Here is a 20,049-nt window from a genome sequence, read left to right on the forward strand (position 1 = left end):
GCAGTGAAATTCACTGACTACAAAGGGCATTAAATGAGGTTAAAATAAATTGCGTTAAATGACAGTGTTTCGATACTGCTGAAGTAATCTTGGTTCAAGAACCCCTAAGTTCTATAGCAAGGAAATAATGAAGTAAAACTCAGTAACTTGGAATGAATCAGGGCGCCATAAATATGGCATAAATAACATAACAATACTGTACCTGGATTATACACAAATTAATAAATCCCAATAAGATGTCAAAGTCCAAGTTAAAGAAATTGTTCCACTTCCTTCAATGACAGGCAAGGCTGATCTGTTTTTAATTTGAAAAATCAGTCGCTAAAGAGCTCCATGGATTTTTTCAAATTAATTGATAAAAGTACAACCGTTACTATTCAAGGCTCGTGGGTTGTTTTGGGTGTGGGGGAAAAGTTATTGATTTATGCTGGGTGAAAACTTTCTGAGTTCACATTTCAGTCATAAACAATCCTTCACACACACCAGATCCCAGGCTTTCTGGGGTACAGCAGTCCTCACTAGTTCATAATACCACATCAAAGAGTGTATTTTACCTGTCTGGAGAGAATGGCATGGAAAGGAAAGTGAAAAGGAGCTGCGATTGGCTAAGTCACATTGATTTTGACTTTCGCCGCTTTAAAACCCTGTCTATCCATTTCTGAGACTAACACAAAATGTTCAAAATAATTCACAAAAGCCTTAACGTAATATGTTTAACCCAAAGAAACTCTCAAAGGCAGCAATGACAAAACTGCTTCTGGAATGGGGCTACATATATACATTCCTTCATGAAGGCCTATTCTGACTGGGTGGTTTGAGGAATTGGAGCCTGTTCCACCTCAGGTGATACTCTGCAAAAGCAAGGAGCACTTTGCTCTGGTAATTTCTTTCTGTAATGATATATTTCTGAAGGGTGCAAATTGCACTGCAGTCATCACTTTAAAATACATATTGCAAATCAAAATGCACATTAGTTGTAATGGGAACATTCATGGCCCCCTACTACACTGGGAACTATGAATACTCACAGCCCTACTTCTGTGTGGATTTTAAGTTCTAAAATAATACGAATGGTGGTGGTATAATAAAAAGCAAGCATCACAACCCAATTAAAAAAAAAATTAAAAATTTATTACATACTTCCACTGCTATCTGCCACTAGCTTTTGGGTACTTCTAAGGAGGGAAAAAAAAAAAAAAAAAAAAAAAAAAAAACCAAACCAAAAAAAAAAAAAAAAAAACCAACACCGACACTCTGTTACAGTCATACGAAGTCCTGTATTAATAACGAGCTGACATTTTTACAGGAAAATAAAAATGACATGCATAATACAACAACGTGAAAAAAGTAAAATAATTTCTCTTAAATGAAAAGTAAAGGTTCAGTTGTGATGGGGGAAAAAATCAGCTTGCTTATTACAATACTTTTAAAGTCTTTGCTACACAACATGAATTTATTATTGCAATTTCTTGCAAAATTTTTTAACTGGAAGAGTGAAACAATGGTAAACAATTTCACAGAAGCACTTCAATGTATACCTGCTCTAAATGCCAACTTCCACCATAATTAGAATAAATTTATTAATTCCTTTGATATTATAAATTCACAAGTGAAGACTCAAGACTATAATTACCAAAAAAGGATTTAAAAAAAAAAAAAAAAAAAAGTGTCACAATTTCAACAGGAAAAGGTGCCAAATGAAAGCAAAGGCCATTTCAAGGTACTTATAATACAAACAGTGATTTAAATCTTCTGCTGGACAATTGTATACAAAACCCCGCCCAGAAAAGAAGTATTAAAAATGATTAACAAATTTCTTATGTATGTAACAGGTGGAAAAGATTGGGAAAGGAGACTATGCAATCCTTTATTTCAAGATAAAAATACATAAATCAAGGAAACCCTTCTGGGTCTGTCTCATTCCAATACACACATCTGACAGAGTGCTTCTATCAGCTCATATGGTGGGAGCCAGGCCACAAACCATGCGGGCAGAGACTAGAGGAAAAGGAGTCAAGATAAACAGAGACTTCCAGCTACTGTGCTGCTGCAAAAGTTTCCCCTGGCTTTGAAGATAAACAGAATCAAAGTAACCACCAGAACTCCAAGCTGATTATACTATGCCTTCTCTTGTATATCTATACCTGTATTTTTTAATCTACCTGGAAATGCTTCTGAAATTTGAATTGAGCAGCTACAGAAACAACACTGCAAATTTAGGTCTACCTTGCTATACATAAATAAGGCATTTTAAATAATAAAAACATAGTTTAGGGATTCTATGCACAAGGCTTTAAATACTGTGCTTAAACCAGCAACAAACCTGACCGGAACGTGCATTAAATTATATTTGATTCAATGAAATTGCACATACTTAACCAGTTGCCTGTTCCTTTTTTGCTCTTTATTTGGGTCAGAGTAAGTGAAAACTACTAGGGTTATGCCCACTCTGCCTGTGGTGTTTTAAAAACAATACCACTACTTTTTTCTAGTGTAATATCAAGTAAACCAACATATTACCACAAACATCTCTATTTGCACTGCTTCCAACTGGAATGCTTTTTAATGACAAAGCAAACTAAGTCTAGCAAATGCAGGGAGAATTTACTTGAAATAGCTTCCCAAGGAAAAATACATTTCTGAGTGGATAGGAGACCCCCAGCCTAGAGACTTCTGTGTGGTGAATAAGCCACTACGCTTCTTAAAACTTGCTTTAAGGTTTGTGATTCCAAGTAGATCTTATGGGAGAAAAAAAATATTTTGGGCAATAAAATCCTATTTTACTATTTTTCTTGAGTTACTACTTCAAGAATCTGTTTAAATCAGTTCTCTGATCTCTCTCTCACTACACAAACAGTCAAAGTAGTCTTAAACTACTTATAGTTCAGAGATGTAATCTTTGAATAATGTCTCACTGGTGTTACATCAAGAGCCAAGTATCACTACATAAAAGGCAGCATTACCAGAGACAACGTAAGATTTCTCAGCAATTTTGACCAAATTCAGCTGGATAGCAGCAGCAGACCACTTCTCCCAGCTACCCTCTTCACTGGGAATTTAAATGCACCAAGACACAGCAGCCTTGGCAATAAGTAGCCCAGCCACTTTGCCTCTGTGCTTACCACCGTCATATGCCTGCAACCTGAAAAGAGGTTGTAGCCAGGCAGGTACTGGTCTCTTCTATCAAGTAACTAGGGATAGGACGAAAGGAAATGGCCTCAAGTTGAGCCAGAGGAGGTTTAGATTGGGTATTAGAAAAAACTTCTTTACTGAAAGGGTTGTCAGGCATTGAAACAGGCTGCCCAGGGAAGTGGTGGAGTCACCATCCCTGGGGGTGTTCAAAAAACACGTAGACGTGGCACTTCAGGACATGGTTTAGTGGGCACAGTGGTGTTGGGTTGACAGTTGGACTCGACGACCTTAAAGGTCTTTTCCAACCTAAATAATTCTATGATTCTATGACCTCTTGCTGCCAGGGCAGAAGGTCTGTACTGCTGAGACAACACACCACCGCTGCCTGTGGGAGGGAGGAGGCAAGGGAGGAGCCGCTGGCCTACCAGCCAGCAGCCCCCTGACAGCTCCCCTCTCCTTCCAGAATTGAGGTGGCCGTGGCCAGAAGACGGTACAGAGTGGGCTGTGCATGCAAGAACCAATGCTATGGCCATCCATTACTGGCCAAAGGAGCTTTCTGGATCTCAGTTCTTTGGAGGGAGGGAACAAAATCATCCTCCTGAGCAGCGTCTCAGCTTGGGCAAACACTCCGTTTGCCTGTGTCAAAAGCTGGCCCTGAACATTGCTCTTTTTCCACTGCTCATTGTGCAATTGCATCTCACCACTCAATACCAAAGTCCCTCTTCCAAAAATACAATGATTTCACCCTACTTTCTAGCGATCACGGTAGCACAATTTAAGGACCACATGGAGGGACACACAAGCTCAACAATTAAGCAAGGAAACACAGTATACATTCAGAAAAAATGGTGAGACATGGAAGAGAATTTTATAAGCTTTTTATATGACTATTTCTGCCACTATATATACTAGGCTTCTTCCAGTGCAGGTTGCGATGACCTTGCCTCAGAGGAAGCTTTGTTAGGTACTGTAATCATGAAAACAGTATCTGCACTGTCACTGCATCACAGATCTCCACTGTGCTAAATGCTGTTCCACAAAAGTAGAAACAGCTTGAGAACGTGTGTTTTATTTTGGACTTCTGGTAATCTTTGGAACATTTTTATACTCAAATTTATGTAACTGTATCAATGCTCTAAGAATAGAGAAAAACAGCGGTTATTTTTAGAAACTGCCTAGGAGGATCCTTCACATCCAAACAATTTATTCATTCCCAGGATTAGATACCAGGTGACATTATAGAATAAAACTGTTATTTTAGGACTGTCTGATCTTTTATTTATTTGAAAACGCATAAAGAGGAGGCCTTTGCAGAAAAATGAAAAATGAGACAGAAGAATTAGTTAGTCACAACAGAGATGGACCTTCTCGGTGTTCCTCTACGCCGCCATTCTGCAGAGCAGAGCTGCTCTTGAGGCATATGCTGGGACAAAACAAACCAAGCACAACCACAATAATCTATCACCAGGCCATTTCAAAAGGCAATAAAAGGATAATATGGAATTATTATACTCCAAATATATCGTACTTTACCATGCCTTATATACAAAAGTTATGGAACTTAAATTAAAATGAAAGATAAGTAATTTATCTTAAAATTTCCTACCTGCCAAAATTACCTGTATTTTTTAATATAATTCTACCAGCAGTTAAATATGACCCATCAAAATAAGGTATGCATACATATTGAAAACTGAAAGGAGCCACAAATTATCCTTTTAGATATTATTTTGAACAGGTAAGAGTCCTAATTAGAGATAGAAGTATAGACGTTGTAAGCAATAACTAAATTTACTAATAATTTAAGAGGGGAAAGTGTGGGGCACAGAATCATTATACCTAACTCCATAAAATTACAAGTAAGCACAGATTATATTCTAGGTTTATTAGTAAAAATCATGAAAAATATTTCAGAAAAGCAATAGATGAACTTCAGAAAGGGGAAAATGAAAAAAATTAAATTTATTTTTATTCTGTTTGTTTATTAAAGAAAGCTCCTGAACAACAAGAAAATTTCAGAAGATCAGATCTGTTTTTTATGAAGCACTGAGAAGCAATGTTTCTCAGTATTGCTATCAGGAAATATAAAGACAAAGACATAGGTACTATTTGCTGTCAACTAGCTCTGCTTCTTTTAGGGTACTAGACGGAGAGGGGAAACTGTAGAAAGACACTGTAGAAAGAAGCATAACGGTCTGATCTGTTTATGGCACTGGTCTGCAGCTTAAGAAATGAACTCTATTCTTCCTGTGTTATAGGACGCAAAGATGCATCATGTGAATGCACAAGCAGATCAAATTTTTTTCTTAACTTTCAACCCTGTGCACCTATATTGCAATTTACATATCACATCAGTGTTGTTGAAGAGACAGATTGTTACTGTGTTCTTAAGCATTAAGGTTCATTACTGAAGTGCTTGATCATCCTACAAATCTGCAATTACACTGCAACTACAATTTTTAAAAGGAATTTTGCAGGATTTAGACTGAAGTAAGAGCAAACACTACAGGATCCTATTTATTTATCATCTTATCTTTTCATCACTTTCAGGGTGAGGATAATAACGGCAGCAATAAACTCCAAGCTGTAATGGATCTATCGCATAGTAACTAAAATTAAAACACGTACTGATCACATTTTAAGTCTCAGCATTTTGAAATATTTTCTGTGTTCAAAAACTATTCCCTTGTATAAAAATGAGAAATAGCAGGAAGGGTTGGTTAGCAGCTGTATAAGAAAACTCTGAAGCTTTTATCATTAATATTTAAAAATTCATAGAAGATTTTTGCTATATTTTATAAGACCTTCCAATGTCTTGTTCTTATCTTTACAAATAAGAATAAAATAGAATAAAAAAATACATTTCTATTTGCAAACCAAGAAGACTCATTTGGAAATGAATGAATAGCACTTTCTTTGTCATGGAAGTGAAGCTACCCAATAAGCTGCATTAAACAAACTGTTCCAAAATCAACATTATCATTAAGCAATCTTCAGGCTGAAGGTAGGAATAAACCATATGACACTGCCCTACTGAAAAGAAGCTTAAGGTATAATTTATTAGAGCAAATAAACAAGACCTTGATTCACCCATGTAATCACTCCACTGAGACACGCCACTTTCAGTGCCAGTCTTCTCACTATTTGGATTTATTAGCTAACAGAGAGAGACACATATCAAGCTGTCATCATTTCTCTACTTCCATTCTATGATTCTTTTAGTCAACAAATTAACCATAAACTAAGTTCTAGACTACCATGACAGGTACACCTGAGATCAATACCCAGATTAGTAGTCTTGGAGGACTGGGCAGTAATCTTAACATACCCTGTCCTGCAGAATTTTTTGTGATTACAGAAAAACGACAGCAGTAAAGAAACGAACACATTCCATTCACAGTGCTTTTAAGTCAGTAAAGATGCCAATAAGTTATCAAAAATCACTATTGCTTTTACACCCGCTAAGTGAAATCAGACTTGAACATTACTGAAAAGAAAATGCAGGAGGCTCATATCCAGAGTTGATCTCAACAATATTCCTTCTTATGAGTAATACATCTCATCACAATATCCTTCAAAAGTCTGTACTATCAGTGACACTTAATATTGATTCAGCAACATTCATTATTCCATTATATGCTGGAAACCTACCTTCTTTGTTCTTCTCCGTGTTCACCCGAAGGGACTGTCAAACATTCATCCATGTGACCATGCAATAACCTCAGAACATCCCCTCCGATCAGATATCCTTGAATAAAGGGAGAAAATCAAGTGCATTTGTCTGAACATAGCAACACGTAAAACTATAGTTCAAACTGTAATAAATACTATCAGTTTTGTTTCATTATTTTCTGTTGGTATTTTATGTTACTTTAAAAAGAGTCAGAAGAAGAGAAAGATATCTCGTACCCTGGGGAGCCAGCTGAACATTGCCAAGTGAGAAAAGGTCCAAATAAGGGTGGATCGGGAAGAAGAGAGCCACAGACAGGGGATTCAACAGAGTTAGTGCAACTCAGAAAAAGACTGATCCAATGGAAACAAGGAAGCAAATACTTCCCTTCCAGATTACAACAGAAAAAGTGGGAGACTCTTCCATTTTACCTACTCACTTTTGGATTTCATTTAAGTTACGGATTCCAGTTTATATACTAACAGAACAAAGACTGATTTAGTTAGTTAACTTTAAAATCCTTTTTGGTGTCTTTGGAAGTTTTCTGTGAGACAAACTTCTGGGAAGATCCACTCTAATCTCTGCTTGATTTAAGATTCCTAACCTACAATCGCCATTTATTTGGACGCCAAAAGGAAACTCTTATACCGCCTATACCTCCACTGCACATGCAGGTTCAAACCCAAACATTTGGCTCTGCAGTGTACAGGTACAGATACGTCCGTTCACAAACCAAGGCACAGAGCATACACGTAGCATCACAACATTTGAAGAGCCAGGACATCACAGTCAGAAGCTGAAAATAAGGCCATAATTCTAATCCGTAAAGATATTAACAAAATAGATGCTGTTTCATCAGAGGTGTGACATTAAAAAGAAATATAATTTTATGTTATCCTACAAATACTGTATTATAATCTAGTAATTGAAGAATATGAAGACTTAGTAGATTTTAAGTGCAATTCAATGGTATTTTTTCGGTCTGACAAGCTAAATGTAAACACTTGTTTGTTTGCCAAACTCAGCTTCCCTTCTTGCTAGAACTGGTGAATATCAAATTCTGCATTTGAGAAATATGGGGTAACAAAATTCCTTGGGTTTAGTGTTATAACAAAAAGATTTTTTTAAAAAAATATTATTGGAATAATAGACTATAAGACAGATCTCTACAGAGAAATGGTGTCGAAGACCCAGCAGTCACACTGCACACATTTCACAGATTTATTTTGAAGCTACAGGAAATCTTTTTCCTGGATATATATCAGGGAATATTTCAGGATATATTTTTTAAACCTTTGAAATCGGTATCAAATTAGTATTTATGTGGACAATTTTAGCACTGAATTTTTAAATTTTTGATTTTGACACATAGGGGTATGTCCAGGTAACAGCAGTTACACATCTTAATTTTTATATGGACCTGTGTCAATATAATTCTGAAGATGTTCTGTCCCGAGTAGCTTCTTTGGTTTTCTTCTTGTTTTGTTTTGTTTTTAAAGTGCCCCCCCATCCACTTCACAGTACAGAATTAGCAGAATTACTTATCAGAGTCTAAAGCTCTGTTTTGACTTAATAAACTGATCTCTGCATAAGCCAGTTTTGCAGAAATTCATGTAAAAAGAAATAATTTTCTCTTAACTAACTACCTCCAATATCCTAGTTCATTTTACGGACTATTTATCCATTATTTTCGCTTCAACAGAATTTCATTTAACTGAAGTGTTTCACTTATTAATCTATTTTCAATGGGAAGTTTTGATTAAGAGAGAGTATTGTAGTGTAGTTATTCCTATACACTAGTGTTTTGTTTATGAAGATGACAAAGCATTTTGCAGATACTAACAAAATTAGCTTTATTTTCCTCTTCCCCCTTTTTGAGGTAATTTTCTCCAGTTTGGAAACAGTTTTACTGAAGCATATAGAGTAAGGGCTTACACACTAAGTGTCAGATTCACCCTCCCATCACAAGACAACTTTGATTACAGGAACATTTGCCGGTTTTACTAGAATAAGGCCTTTGCTCTAATTCTTTCTGACACCAGAAAGCTGATCTTCTCTAGAAAAGATACTGCTTAACAAAGATAACATCTACATCTGAGAAAAGTGAAAATGGAAAGGCGTAGCAGCAAAGAACAAGCAAATAGACAGGGAAATGCACAGTTGCTAAAATCATATTACATCATTTTCACATGATTTCTGTAGGTGTAAGTGCATAACATGTCACTATACTCTATCATTGTGGACTTCTGCTTCACAAACAGCAAGGCAGGTCTCACTAGTGAGGTTCACCAACCAGAGGGATGTGGCACAGCACAAATCTGGGTCTCGGCTAATAAACTGTACTGGGATTATTAACATGAATGCCACGCCAGTGCTGCCAGCCGTGGGAGGACAAGGAGAATGGAGTTTATAGGAAGGAACAACAGGTTGGAGAAGAGAAGATTTTCTCCTCTCATCAACAGCAAGGTTTTTTCCATAAAGTTTAGGACACTGTTAAGCAATGCACTAGCATTTTTTTAATAACAGACTGCACTAGAAACCATGTCAGAGAATCTGAATGTGCAGAACAATTCTCATAGTTTAAAACCACAGTGAATATATAGAAAGGTGTTAGCAATGCTGTCCCTGAAATCTAATGAGCAAAGCTGCCAAGAGCATTCCACAACTGTGTTTTAAAATATGCCATATGAAAAGAACTGACATGAAATTTCAGTGTATTGCCTTTTCAAAAAATAGTACCCAAAAATCCCAGGGAGTAAGAAAGAAAGGACCTGCAGCTTTAACCTTCTTAAGGTTCTGTTACAAAACAATTCTCCTGCAGGAAACTAGAAATCATTAGGCTTTACATTGTGACAGACTTTTCAGAAGACGACGGCTGTTTTTTGATTCTCTGTGGAACCAGCATGGTGTAAATTCAGAGATCCTTGTCCTTTCATGTCAGAAGTTGCATTAAAAAAAAACAACCCTTCCTCATTCCTAAATAAAATAAATAAATTTGGGAAGTTGTTCTAGCCTGTCTCTCCCTGCCTTTCCCTTCCTTTTGTTTTTCTTCCCAACCATATGCTCCCCACAAAACCACTCCCAGTCTTAACATCTAGGATATCACATCCTGCTTCCAGTCCTCTTGCCCATTGTTTTACTCAGTCTCAGGAACATGTAACCAGGACTGCATACATCAGAATGATCTGAGATAATATTTTAAACCAGGACCAAAAGCCATTTAAAAAAAAAAAAAAAAAGTTACGAATGTTATCATACCTTTAGCAAAATGAATGAGCTGTTCAGTACTTAGAAAAAATTCTGCAGAAAACAATCAATGTCACTTACAGTATAACTTTCCCTCTGTTTTCAGAACATCTGTATATTTATTTATTGGATTGAATGTTTACATGTAAAGAGAAACCCCCTCCCACACTTGGCAGAATAATTTGATTTTTCAGATATTTCATTTACAATCAGTCTTTCAATAATTAAAATTGAGTCAACCTTACCTTGGGCAACTTCACTTCCTGAACTGATTGGTGCTACGCTCCAGAGTGTCTGCTGGAAGGCTGCATCAACATGTAAGCTACCATTGCCATAAGAGAGATGCTAAAACCAGGAAAGAGAGACGCTTTTATTTGGGGTTAATTAAAAAACTCATTACAGTATACAATAATAGTATCAAACATTCTCTTGTTTCTTTCATACAGAAATTGTTCCTGTTGACTGTATAAGTAACCACAAAGTCAGACCTGGGTACTCTTCAAGGGACATGAGAAATAAAGCTAGAAAATAACAGCATATTTGTCTCCATAAATGGCACAGAATGGTCAGCTGTTTGGGGTCTTAGACCATAGCAAACACTCTGAAGAACTGATTATTAAATGCTGTGGGGTTCTTACACTGGTGGTGTTCTTTCTGTACGCAATGGCATTTTCCAGAAAGTTTGTATATTGGGATGCGACATTAATCTGTATTCCAAATGTAACTCACCACTTATTTCTTGTGGGCCCACTGGCTTCCTAAAATTGCCATCAGAGCAAAGTAATCAAGTAATTTACCTTGTAAGGCACTTAAGGGAGTTCCCAAAATATATTCTTGCACTAAGTGTTCATGATCCAAGCGAATCTGAAACAACCTTTCCCTGAAAGGCTTGCTTCCTACCTAAGCTTTCAATGGATGCTCTTCTTTTACTGTGTTACTCCCTAATTTCTGCCAATGTTGCAAGTCTTTACAGTGAGTGCCACAGGTGTTTTCTCTTCTCCGAATTCTTTGTGTATGTGTGTGTGTTCCAACTAGTTCAGTGACATTATTGTCTCAGAAATTCTAATCTCAAGGCATATTAAATATCACATCCATGCAAAATCCTTTTCCCACACTGTCAGTCAGTTCCATTGATACACCACTAGTGCCAAACAACATAATCTTATAGAAGATTATGGAACCAAGTGTTCTACAAAAAAGCAGCTGCTCTGAAGTATACTGTTTATCCAACCAGGTAATATTTTTTTCAAGTGCACTAAGGTTTAGACACTTTTATTAAAACTTTATTTTAAACTACTGGACAGTAACTGTGTTTATACAGTAGTATTGGTTGTTTCTGTACGTTGTGACCAACGTTAACACCTTCTAGGTAAAATTACTAAATTATTAACCATGCAAAAGACAAAAAAGGCAACAGAGGTCAGAAGGGGGTAGCTTCCCAATGACATGTGCAGAGTTCTTCTGTCTTCCTGCCTGCCCACCTTCTAGCTGTACAACAGTACAAGAAATAGCACATCAGCTCATTTAGAAGGCTCCCATAACAGCTGATGACATACAAAGTAAGAGATTTCACATGTTTCCACTGCACCAGTGTCCTTCAGCACATGTAATGGAGGATGTTCACTGAACAAACCAGCACGTCACCTCTTACTTTCCCCTTACTGCAACTACATAACTCAGTCAACGGCAGACCAGGCTGAGAGATCACAATCCCCAGCACACCTCCAGTCCCGTCCCTGCCCTGTGGGCCTTAACTTCATTTGGTTTCCTCTGAGATCACTACACAGATTCCAGTTAGGGACAATAAGCAATTCAACCAGTGAAGCAGGAATATTACTTTTTGAGGAAAACACATCATTCAGGGTAGGCAAAAGAGAAAGAGGATAACTCCTCTGTCATTTAGATCCTGCCATCAATGTAGCACTTCGTGTAACTGTGTCCCTTGTACATGTTAATGAACTTATTTTCACACACAATGGTATCAACTGGATTAGTGTTCCATTTTATAGATAGGACACTGAACAAAAATACATTGCTGACATCTCTCATCAGAGTACCTGTTATTTTTATCCATTCGTTTGACTCCGGTTGCAGCTCTGATTATAACCCAGGTGTCTCAAGCTGAGTCACCAGAGAATTATACCTTTAAAAACTATGGCTTAAATGACCTAATACAACACATGACCACCACAGCAGAGAAGTCGAGAGTGTATCTCTGCAATTCTCTGCTTTCCTTCACTTCCCTAGGTTGCTTGCTGCATCCTTCAATTTACAATTGAAGGCAGGGGTCCTGACATTTACAATTCCATAAGCTATGGTGTTCATCCCCTGGAACTATACATAGCAAACAATAAAATAAAGCTTTGACCTGTCAATGGATATTCAAGGATTGAATTATGTCAAATGTATAGAAAAAATCCCAACAGATTAGAGATGCCAGTCATAATCATGGCACTGCCTAACCTTTCAGTGCTATACTTTACAATCTCAATGTTGTTTTAAAGCGATCTGCTGCCTGTCTATAACTTATTTGGAGCTTATTTGCTTGGGTTTGTACTTTCAGCACAATAAAACTATCAATATGAACCAAATTCCATAATGCCATGTCCAGGATGTGGACATGACACTCACACTGATGTTGAACATCCTCCATACCTACTACACAGATCTTTGCTAGCTGGCATAACAGAGTATCTGGCAGAAGTAGCAGGTTGCCATTATTGACAAGGACCACATGCGTAGCACACGTCTTTCAGGTATGCAGTAACAACATTTGCAAAGTAGAAATATGTTGGGTCCAGGAATCCTGCTATCTATTTTAATCCTAGTATGGGTTTTCACCATTACAGGCAAATCCTTCAGCCTTTTATCTCACCCAGATAATACCTTCTCTCTGCTGGCGTCCAGGCTCAACCAAAAAGCTAGATTTGTCTTCCCTATTACTAGACTAATAATCTCTTAACCAGCATTTAACCTGCCATAGGTTTTTTATCACTTTTCAGAATTTAATTATGGTATTTTAGGAATATAGGTTAACACTACAGTCTACAAGCAGCTTCTCAAGGATAAACTCTAAGACTCAAATCTCTCAGAATACTACAGGTTTCTCAACTGAACTTACCATCATGTTATAAACTCTGTACTGCTCTGCAGAAAAGTAACGCAATCACATCTCTGTTCCTAGGTGTTCAAGAACACAGTGTATTCAAGCTCACTGGAGAGCTTAGGAATCAGATGATAATTTCCACAAGAACCCTTCAGCAGTGATTGCAGCAGCATAGTTGCATTTACAATAGCTCTAAATAACTAGATGATGTATTTTAAATTTCACAGTCAGTCTGCATGAAACTTTGTGTTATCTAAAATGTGTGTGTGTGCAAAGGGAAAAACAGAGAAAAGAAAACTTTTGCTTCAGGCTTTCTCTTGGCTAAGGTGTGTCAATACTGACATCTCATCTAGCGCAATCTATTTCTGTCTGCACTTTACATTATGATGTCTCTGCCTTCAACCTCAGGCCGTTCCAAATAGTGAGAATAGCAAAAGAAAAATAATAAAGTTTATTTTCTGGTACATTTTGAGAAATGTGTGCAAGGCAGAGTAGCTCCCAGAATGCTTAAGTACTGCACACAACAACAGCATCAACCACACTGCTTCAAAAGCTAGTACCAGCTGGTGCAGAGATGGAGGCTACAGACATGAGCCAATTCAATCTATTTCTCTTTCAGTACCTGAAGACTGACAGCCCTTGCTATTTCCCCTAACTGTCTTAAAATTACTACAATGATCAGGACAGAGAAGCAGTTTCAAACCATTTAGGCACCTATCCTCAGTGACCCAAGAACCTCTGAGATGTTCCAATTCTTGAACAGACACCATTCCCATGACAGGTACACAAGTGAGAACACATGCATCAGAATGAGGGGGAGCACTTCATACGCTTCTCTACTTTTCCTTAGTCAGTCTGAGACCAGACAAAGCAAAACTGGAAGATGTCCGCACTGGAGATATTTCTATCTCAGGAAAGAAGTCAAAAAGTACATACCTGTATCTATAAATAAAAAACCCAAACAAACCACACTATACTCCCTTTCTTTTTTTCCTTTTTTTTTTTTTTGATTAGGAAGGGAAAAACATTTTGCATCAAAAAAATGATGAATTAGCAAGCTTCGGCAAAAATCCAAAAGTTAAAGTAGATGCACTGTCTCTAGAACCAAAAGATAACCACCACTTGTTATCTCCCTACTTATCAGGTGTCATTTCTATTAAAATTTAATAACTGAGTCAGTGAAAAAGTATTTTGTGACACTGAGTATTATACTGACACTGTCAAAATAAATGAAAATATTCAGTCACAAGGAAGGGAGATACTGGAAAGAACTAGAAGGAATAACTGCATCTGTGTAAAGTTTTTGTATCATTAGTTTTTTGTGTTTATATCTAAAAGTGGCAATACATTTATATTCATTGAAACATCTATGAAATCTTTGAAAAAGTTTGAATAAATATGGGTAAACTTCCACTGCAGAACAAAAAATTATTATCTAAGTTTTGACCCAAAGAAGGCAAAGCCCAGGAAATGTCAGATAGATTTAAAGATCTACAAAATCGCGGTTTCTTTGCATTTCTCTGAAGTGGTTTAAACAGTCGGCCAGCAAATCCACAAGCAAACAGAAGTTTTCCATTGATAAAGAAAGAATTGTCAACACTATACTAACCAATTCCAGCCCCTCCATTCAGCATAAATGTACCATCAGCAAAAGGAGAGTAGTAGCTAAAACCCACAGATACACAGAAATTACCATTACAATTCAGCCATCGAGAATCATCTAGTCCACTATCACATAACTGACAGCAGGTAATTGCAGTGCATGGCAGGAAAGCATAAGGATCCCACAGAGGGTAGATGGGGGTAGTCTGCATTCTCCCTCTTTGTATTAGCTTTCCTTCTGTGCTATAACCACGAAAAGCCTGAAGCACATCAGCTAGTATGCTTCCAAATGATTATCATTTAATATGATTAGACACAAGAGCTTTCGTTAACAAAATATTAATTGTACAGAAGCAAGCATCAAAAGTTAGGAAATGTCAAACAAAGTAGCCTGTGGAAAAAGAATGGCTTCTGGTGAATGCATCATATTACAGTCTTCAATGGCATGATCCTGTACAATTTTTTCCGTAAGTGCTGCCTCATTGCATATACAGGATAAAGGACCTCACTTCATGAACAGCTGCTCAGTGCTTTGTTTTCTCCTCAATCTTCAGTCTGCAGCCTCCTGCTTTATTCAGTATAGTCAATTCTTTAAAGCTTTGAAAGGAGAATTATTAATTTCCTCATAGGCTTTTCTCTTGCTACCAACAATTACAGCATTTCACAAAACACAACAAATATTAATGAATTCATTTTCTCAAAACCACAAAGGAGTAGCATTATAGCCCATTTTCCAATGGGGGGTGGAGGTACATAGATTACATTAAGAAGTTTTCATTAATCTAGGATGCCCCAACTGAGGTGACAAGGATCTGTTTAATTCTGACTGTAGACTGCATTATATGCAGTTTTAAAGTTCAAGGCACATCGTCCATTCACCTCAGTTGCAGGTGTCAAGACTTAGCAACTCTGGGACCTCAACCTCCAGCAGAAGGAAGAGACCTCAGAACCACAGGTCAGGTAAGGAATATTCCTGGTAAGGGATGAAGAGTTAGTGACCTCTTGAAAGCAAGTCTAGTATAAAAGATCTGCGCAGCAAATTCCACAGCAGAGTCTCGTACAAAATCTAATTCTCCAGGAAAATATAACTAAGCATCATATCACCAATCCGCCACCTGCAATTCCTAGCTTGAAATTTCATCTTCAAAGTTGCTTCATTCCACAGCCTCTCTGATACTCAGCCCTGACATATCCATCAAACTTTTATCAGCACTGACATAGCATTCGGTAAAAAGCCAGTGTGACTGTATATTTAAGAAATTTCATAAAAATATACGTGCCATAATTTTTGCATTTTCTAATGCCTGTGGTTTTTCAAAATTTAAGAAAACTATTTTTTTTGTGGTATAATTTATATGTAATCTTCCTATATTAAGGAAAAAAAAAGGCAAAAACCTGCCACAGTTACAGTAGGTGGCATCGCACTGACACCCACATGAACCACAGGTAGAGAAGGAAATTTTAAAACCATTTTTTGACATCTGCCACCTAAACTGACACAAAATCACAGACAGGAGTAGGTTGTCAGCATACCACAGCTGACTGCTGTGCCTTAATAGAGGGGGTTTCCTAGATAGCTGCCAATAGCAGTTATCTAGCCTAATTGCTCCAGGCCTCTCCCACTCTCTTTTCCTCTCCAAATCTTTATCCCAGTCCCGTATCTCTCGCTTAGCCAATCTAGTTTCCCAACTCAGTTACAGCCTACCTTATCAGAATTAGGACCTCCTCCTGCTTCAAAAGGTTCTCTTCAGACCTACAAAGCCTCAGCATGGCCTTTTGGCTTTTTTCTTGCTCCACCTCTTCCTTCCCATGTCAGCCACCATTAGACTTCTTTCCAGAAACTCACCACAACTCCTGCCCCTCAATTCTCTTCTCATTCCTTGGCCCTAGACTTTCCTCTCTCTGGATCTGTGGTTCTCCCCAGCCAGCCCACTCCTTCTCTACAGATCTCTCTTCTCATCCTTCATTCCCAGTCCCACTCCACTGGTTCTTCTATCAGCTCCCCCTGCCAAAAGGGCACAGGTTTTCTGCCCCAGATTTCTAACACAACTTTAACCAGCAGGTGCCCACTCCTCCCTCGTCACCAGCTTTTTGTCCCAGATGCTTTGTTAGTCCCTTGCTGCCTGCCTTCAGCTGCCAACCAGCCAGTCATCAAGTCCCACTCAACTTCCCTCCTTCCCACTTCGGTCCCAGGCTCCTGTCCCTGCTACATCACCTGCCTTTTGTTCCTTCTGCTTTCTCACGGCTTCCTCCTCCACACACCTTAAATGACAGCAGATCACCGGCAGCACATAAAACACTGAGTTCTCAGCTGTCAGTACAGTGCCTACTTCATCTCCACCTTGAGCCACCCATTACAAGCAATATCTGGTCCCACCAGGGTTGGGGTGTATTTAATTATTCACCGTAGAGGGAGTTTGAACAGTTCATTAACACACAGGAGATACACAAAGTCTAGCTTATGCAAAATAAACAAAATCATCAGACTTTTAGCTACTAAAAGAAAATTTAAAAAAAGATCCCTGGGCATGACCAAGCTGCAGTATTTCAGGAGAATGTTTCTTTACTAAGTTTAAGCAAGGACAGGCTTATTAGCTTTTTTCCTTTTCTTTTTTTTTTAAGTTAGCAAAAAGTACACCTATGATATCAAAACCACTCCTAATTTCCTGTGTTTGCTATAAAGCGTGGGATGCTCAACATTTTCAAGAAAACGAGATGAATTTTCTTAATGATGTAAATTTTTGTTTCTTCCCTGTCTTCAAGCTCAGTGACATCTGACCTCTTCTGGATGAACTACAAAAAATTCTCTCAGACTGATTAAAAAAAAAAAACACCAAACCCCAAAAAACAGAAATTGATGTTACTATTTCTAATAAGTAATTTTTTACATTACAAGCACCTGATTATAAGCACTTGGAAGCAGGATTTTATAAGGCAGAGCAGCTTGACAACCTTAATTATCAGGAAGATCTACCAGCCTTTATACATTTCAAATTGTATAAAGACTCTGTGGGAACTGCATTATTATCAGTGTAACAGCACCTCAACATTACTTTGGTTCCACTAATTTCAGGTTTGTTTATGCAGATTCAAATTATTTTTAAGAAAACCCTCTTTTTTACTATTTTTCAACAAAAAATAAATGATGGAATTGTGAACTTACACAAAAGAAAGCAAAGTCCAATACTGAGTTTCATATTCTTACAAAAAAAAAAATGAAGGGGGAGAATAAAATTTTAAAAATAAAACAAAATAATAATAATAAAAAAATACACACTGCTGTGTTCCCTAATACTATTGCACCAACAAATGCTACAGATATTTAGAAGCTGTCCCAAGTATCTGATAATAAATAAGAATTAAAACTAAGAGCTGAAAATAAACAACGTATTTGACGCAAGAGGATGCAGAGGGAGTGCCTTTCCAATACTCAGGAACCTGTCCTGTCCAGGACAAATGACAGATAACAGCTCCACCTTTCAAATAATTTGATCTAATTTGGATGATAATACTTTTGAAAAGGAACTCTGTCAGCAGTTAACCATGATAAAAATCTTCAAGGAAAAGCTTATACGTCAAAGGAGAGTTTCCAATTAGTTTCATACTAGTTTCCAGTATTCAAAATAAAAAAAAAAAAGAAAATAAAAGAAAAAAAAGGTCATTTAAGTCAAAGAAATAAACCTCAAGGCTTGTTCACAGATTGCATAATGCAGCTGCAGATCAGCATTACAGTAGGGACAGCAACTCAGTAGCTACATATATATCACAGTGCAGAAATTGTTCCATTATACTGAAATCTGTGCATTGTAGATTCAAAGTTGAAGTTTTTTTCCTCTTTTCTGACTTCTTAGCCAGAATAACACTGACCTCATTGATACTAATTTTCATTTTTATCTTCATTTCCATGTCTAAGGAATTTGTCTTGAATTATGTTTAAAAGACTAAATTATCCAGGGGCTTCATGAATTTGAAAGAAATTACAATTAATTGAAATTCTAAACTATCAAAAACTGGCAATTTTGAAAGCAATCATGGTATATAATTAACAAGAGGCATAGGCAAACGTCAGTGCAGGGGTACGTACTATTATGTATAAGATGGAGAAACATGCTGGAAATATAACATCTGTTCATTGGGCTGCACTGCCTCAAGAAAGGAAAGAGCATCTCTGGCTTGAAGTTAAATGGTGGCAATATTTATAGCAGAACATCTTTTTGCTCTATGCTAACAAAGTTCAGCAGAGCCAAGTTTCCTCTCTGAAGGATCTGGCAATAGCACAGCTCACACGTTGTGTAATGCCACAAGCACTTATGTAAGTGCTTTTCCTCAGAAATTCTACACAGAAAAATAAGCATCCAAAATCCTATTGTATAGGTAGGGATAATGAGTCAGAGCAACTGAATGACTTGCCCAGGGACATTGCTGTGAGTCAACAGACAGCCAAAATACATCTCTGGACCTTTAGCTTACTACTTTAACACTAATCTTCCTATCAGCTTAGCACTTGGTCACTGCAATTAAGAAGATGACTCTTCAGGGCAAAAAAAATAAAGTCAATTGTTCCAAATATCTTTTTGTGATGGAAAGTGGGGAAGGGGAACTACAGGGAAGTCCTGACATTTTCTTAATACTTAATCCTGGTTGCCAACCAAGTTAGGTCTAAACACTAATCTACTGACTACATTGAGATCATAAAGTCACAAAGTCAATGGGAAAAGAAAAAATTAAGTAATTAAGCTGCACTCAGACAACTGCAAGACTAACTCATGAAGCTGACATAGTTCTGCTCTCCCCTTGTATTATACAAATTAAACTAAGATCTGACTACATTTTGAAAAAGCCATGCCCTGTGAATGAACTGTATTCATCTGTTATTTTTACATGCACATCTGCCCCAAGATTGTTAACCTATTTGTCTTAATTTGGAGAGAATTAGCAAGTTACTTGAAAACATAGAGCAATAGTACAAGATAAAAAGGTGACATTCCAACCCTACTCCTAACAGTGTACTGACATAGAACATTTGACAGAAAACTTACCTTTTCCTAAGGTTTTAACTGTTAAGTACACAATGTACATAAACCTAACCCTCAGCATCCTCCTGAACATCATTCTCTGTCAAGGGATCCATCTGAGCAACTCCTCACCCTTAGAAAAAGCGTTCCTCGACTGGATTCAATAGAGCCAATTTGGTCTCACTATCCAAGTGGATTCATAAAAATAACTTCATCTCTCCACAGTCCTAACTATTGTAAAAGCTACCAGTTGCTACATTCCTTTAAGTGTTGTAGAA

General features: G+C 37.4%; 1 protein-coding gene across 1 annotated transcript in view; it reads right to left on the minus strand.

The window, feature by feature from the left end:
• The window catches only part of RYR2 (ryanodine receptor 2 (cardiac)), a 342,788-nt gene that overhangs the window by 255,481 nt on the left and 67,258 nt on the right, over nt 1–20,049 (minus strand). Inside the window, exons 9-10 of the mRNA XM_010562945.1 lie at nt 10,294–10,393; nt 6,784–6,880 (exon numbers count right to left, since the gene is read on the minus strand). Of these exons, the coding sequence (XP_010561247.1) occupies nt 6,784–6,880; nt 10,294–10,393 (197 nt within the window). The remainder of the gene's footprint in view (nt 1–6,783; nt 6,881–10,293; nt 10,394–20,049) is intronic.

This window comes from Haliaeetus leucocephalus, unplaced genomic scaffold (genome assembly GCF_000737465.1).
Source record: "Haliaeetus leucocephalus isolate CR32 unplaced genomic scaffold, Haliaeetus_leucocephalus-4.0 Scaffold162, whole genome shotgun sequence".
Taxonomy (NCBI): Eukaryota; Metazoa; Chordata; class Aves; order Accipitriformes; family Accipitridae; genus Haliaeetus; species Haliaeetus leucocephalus.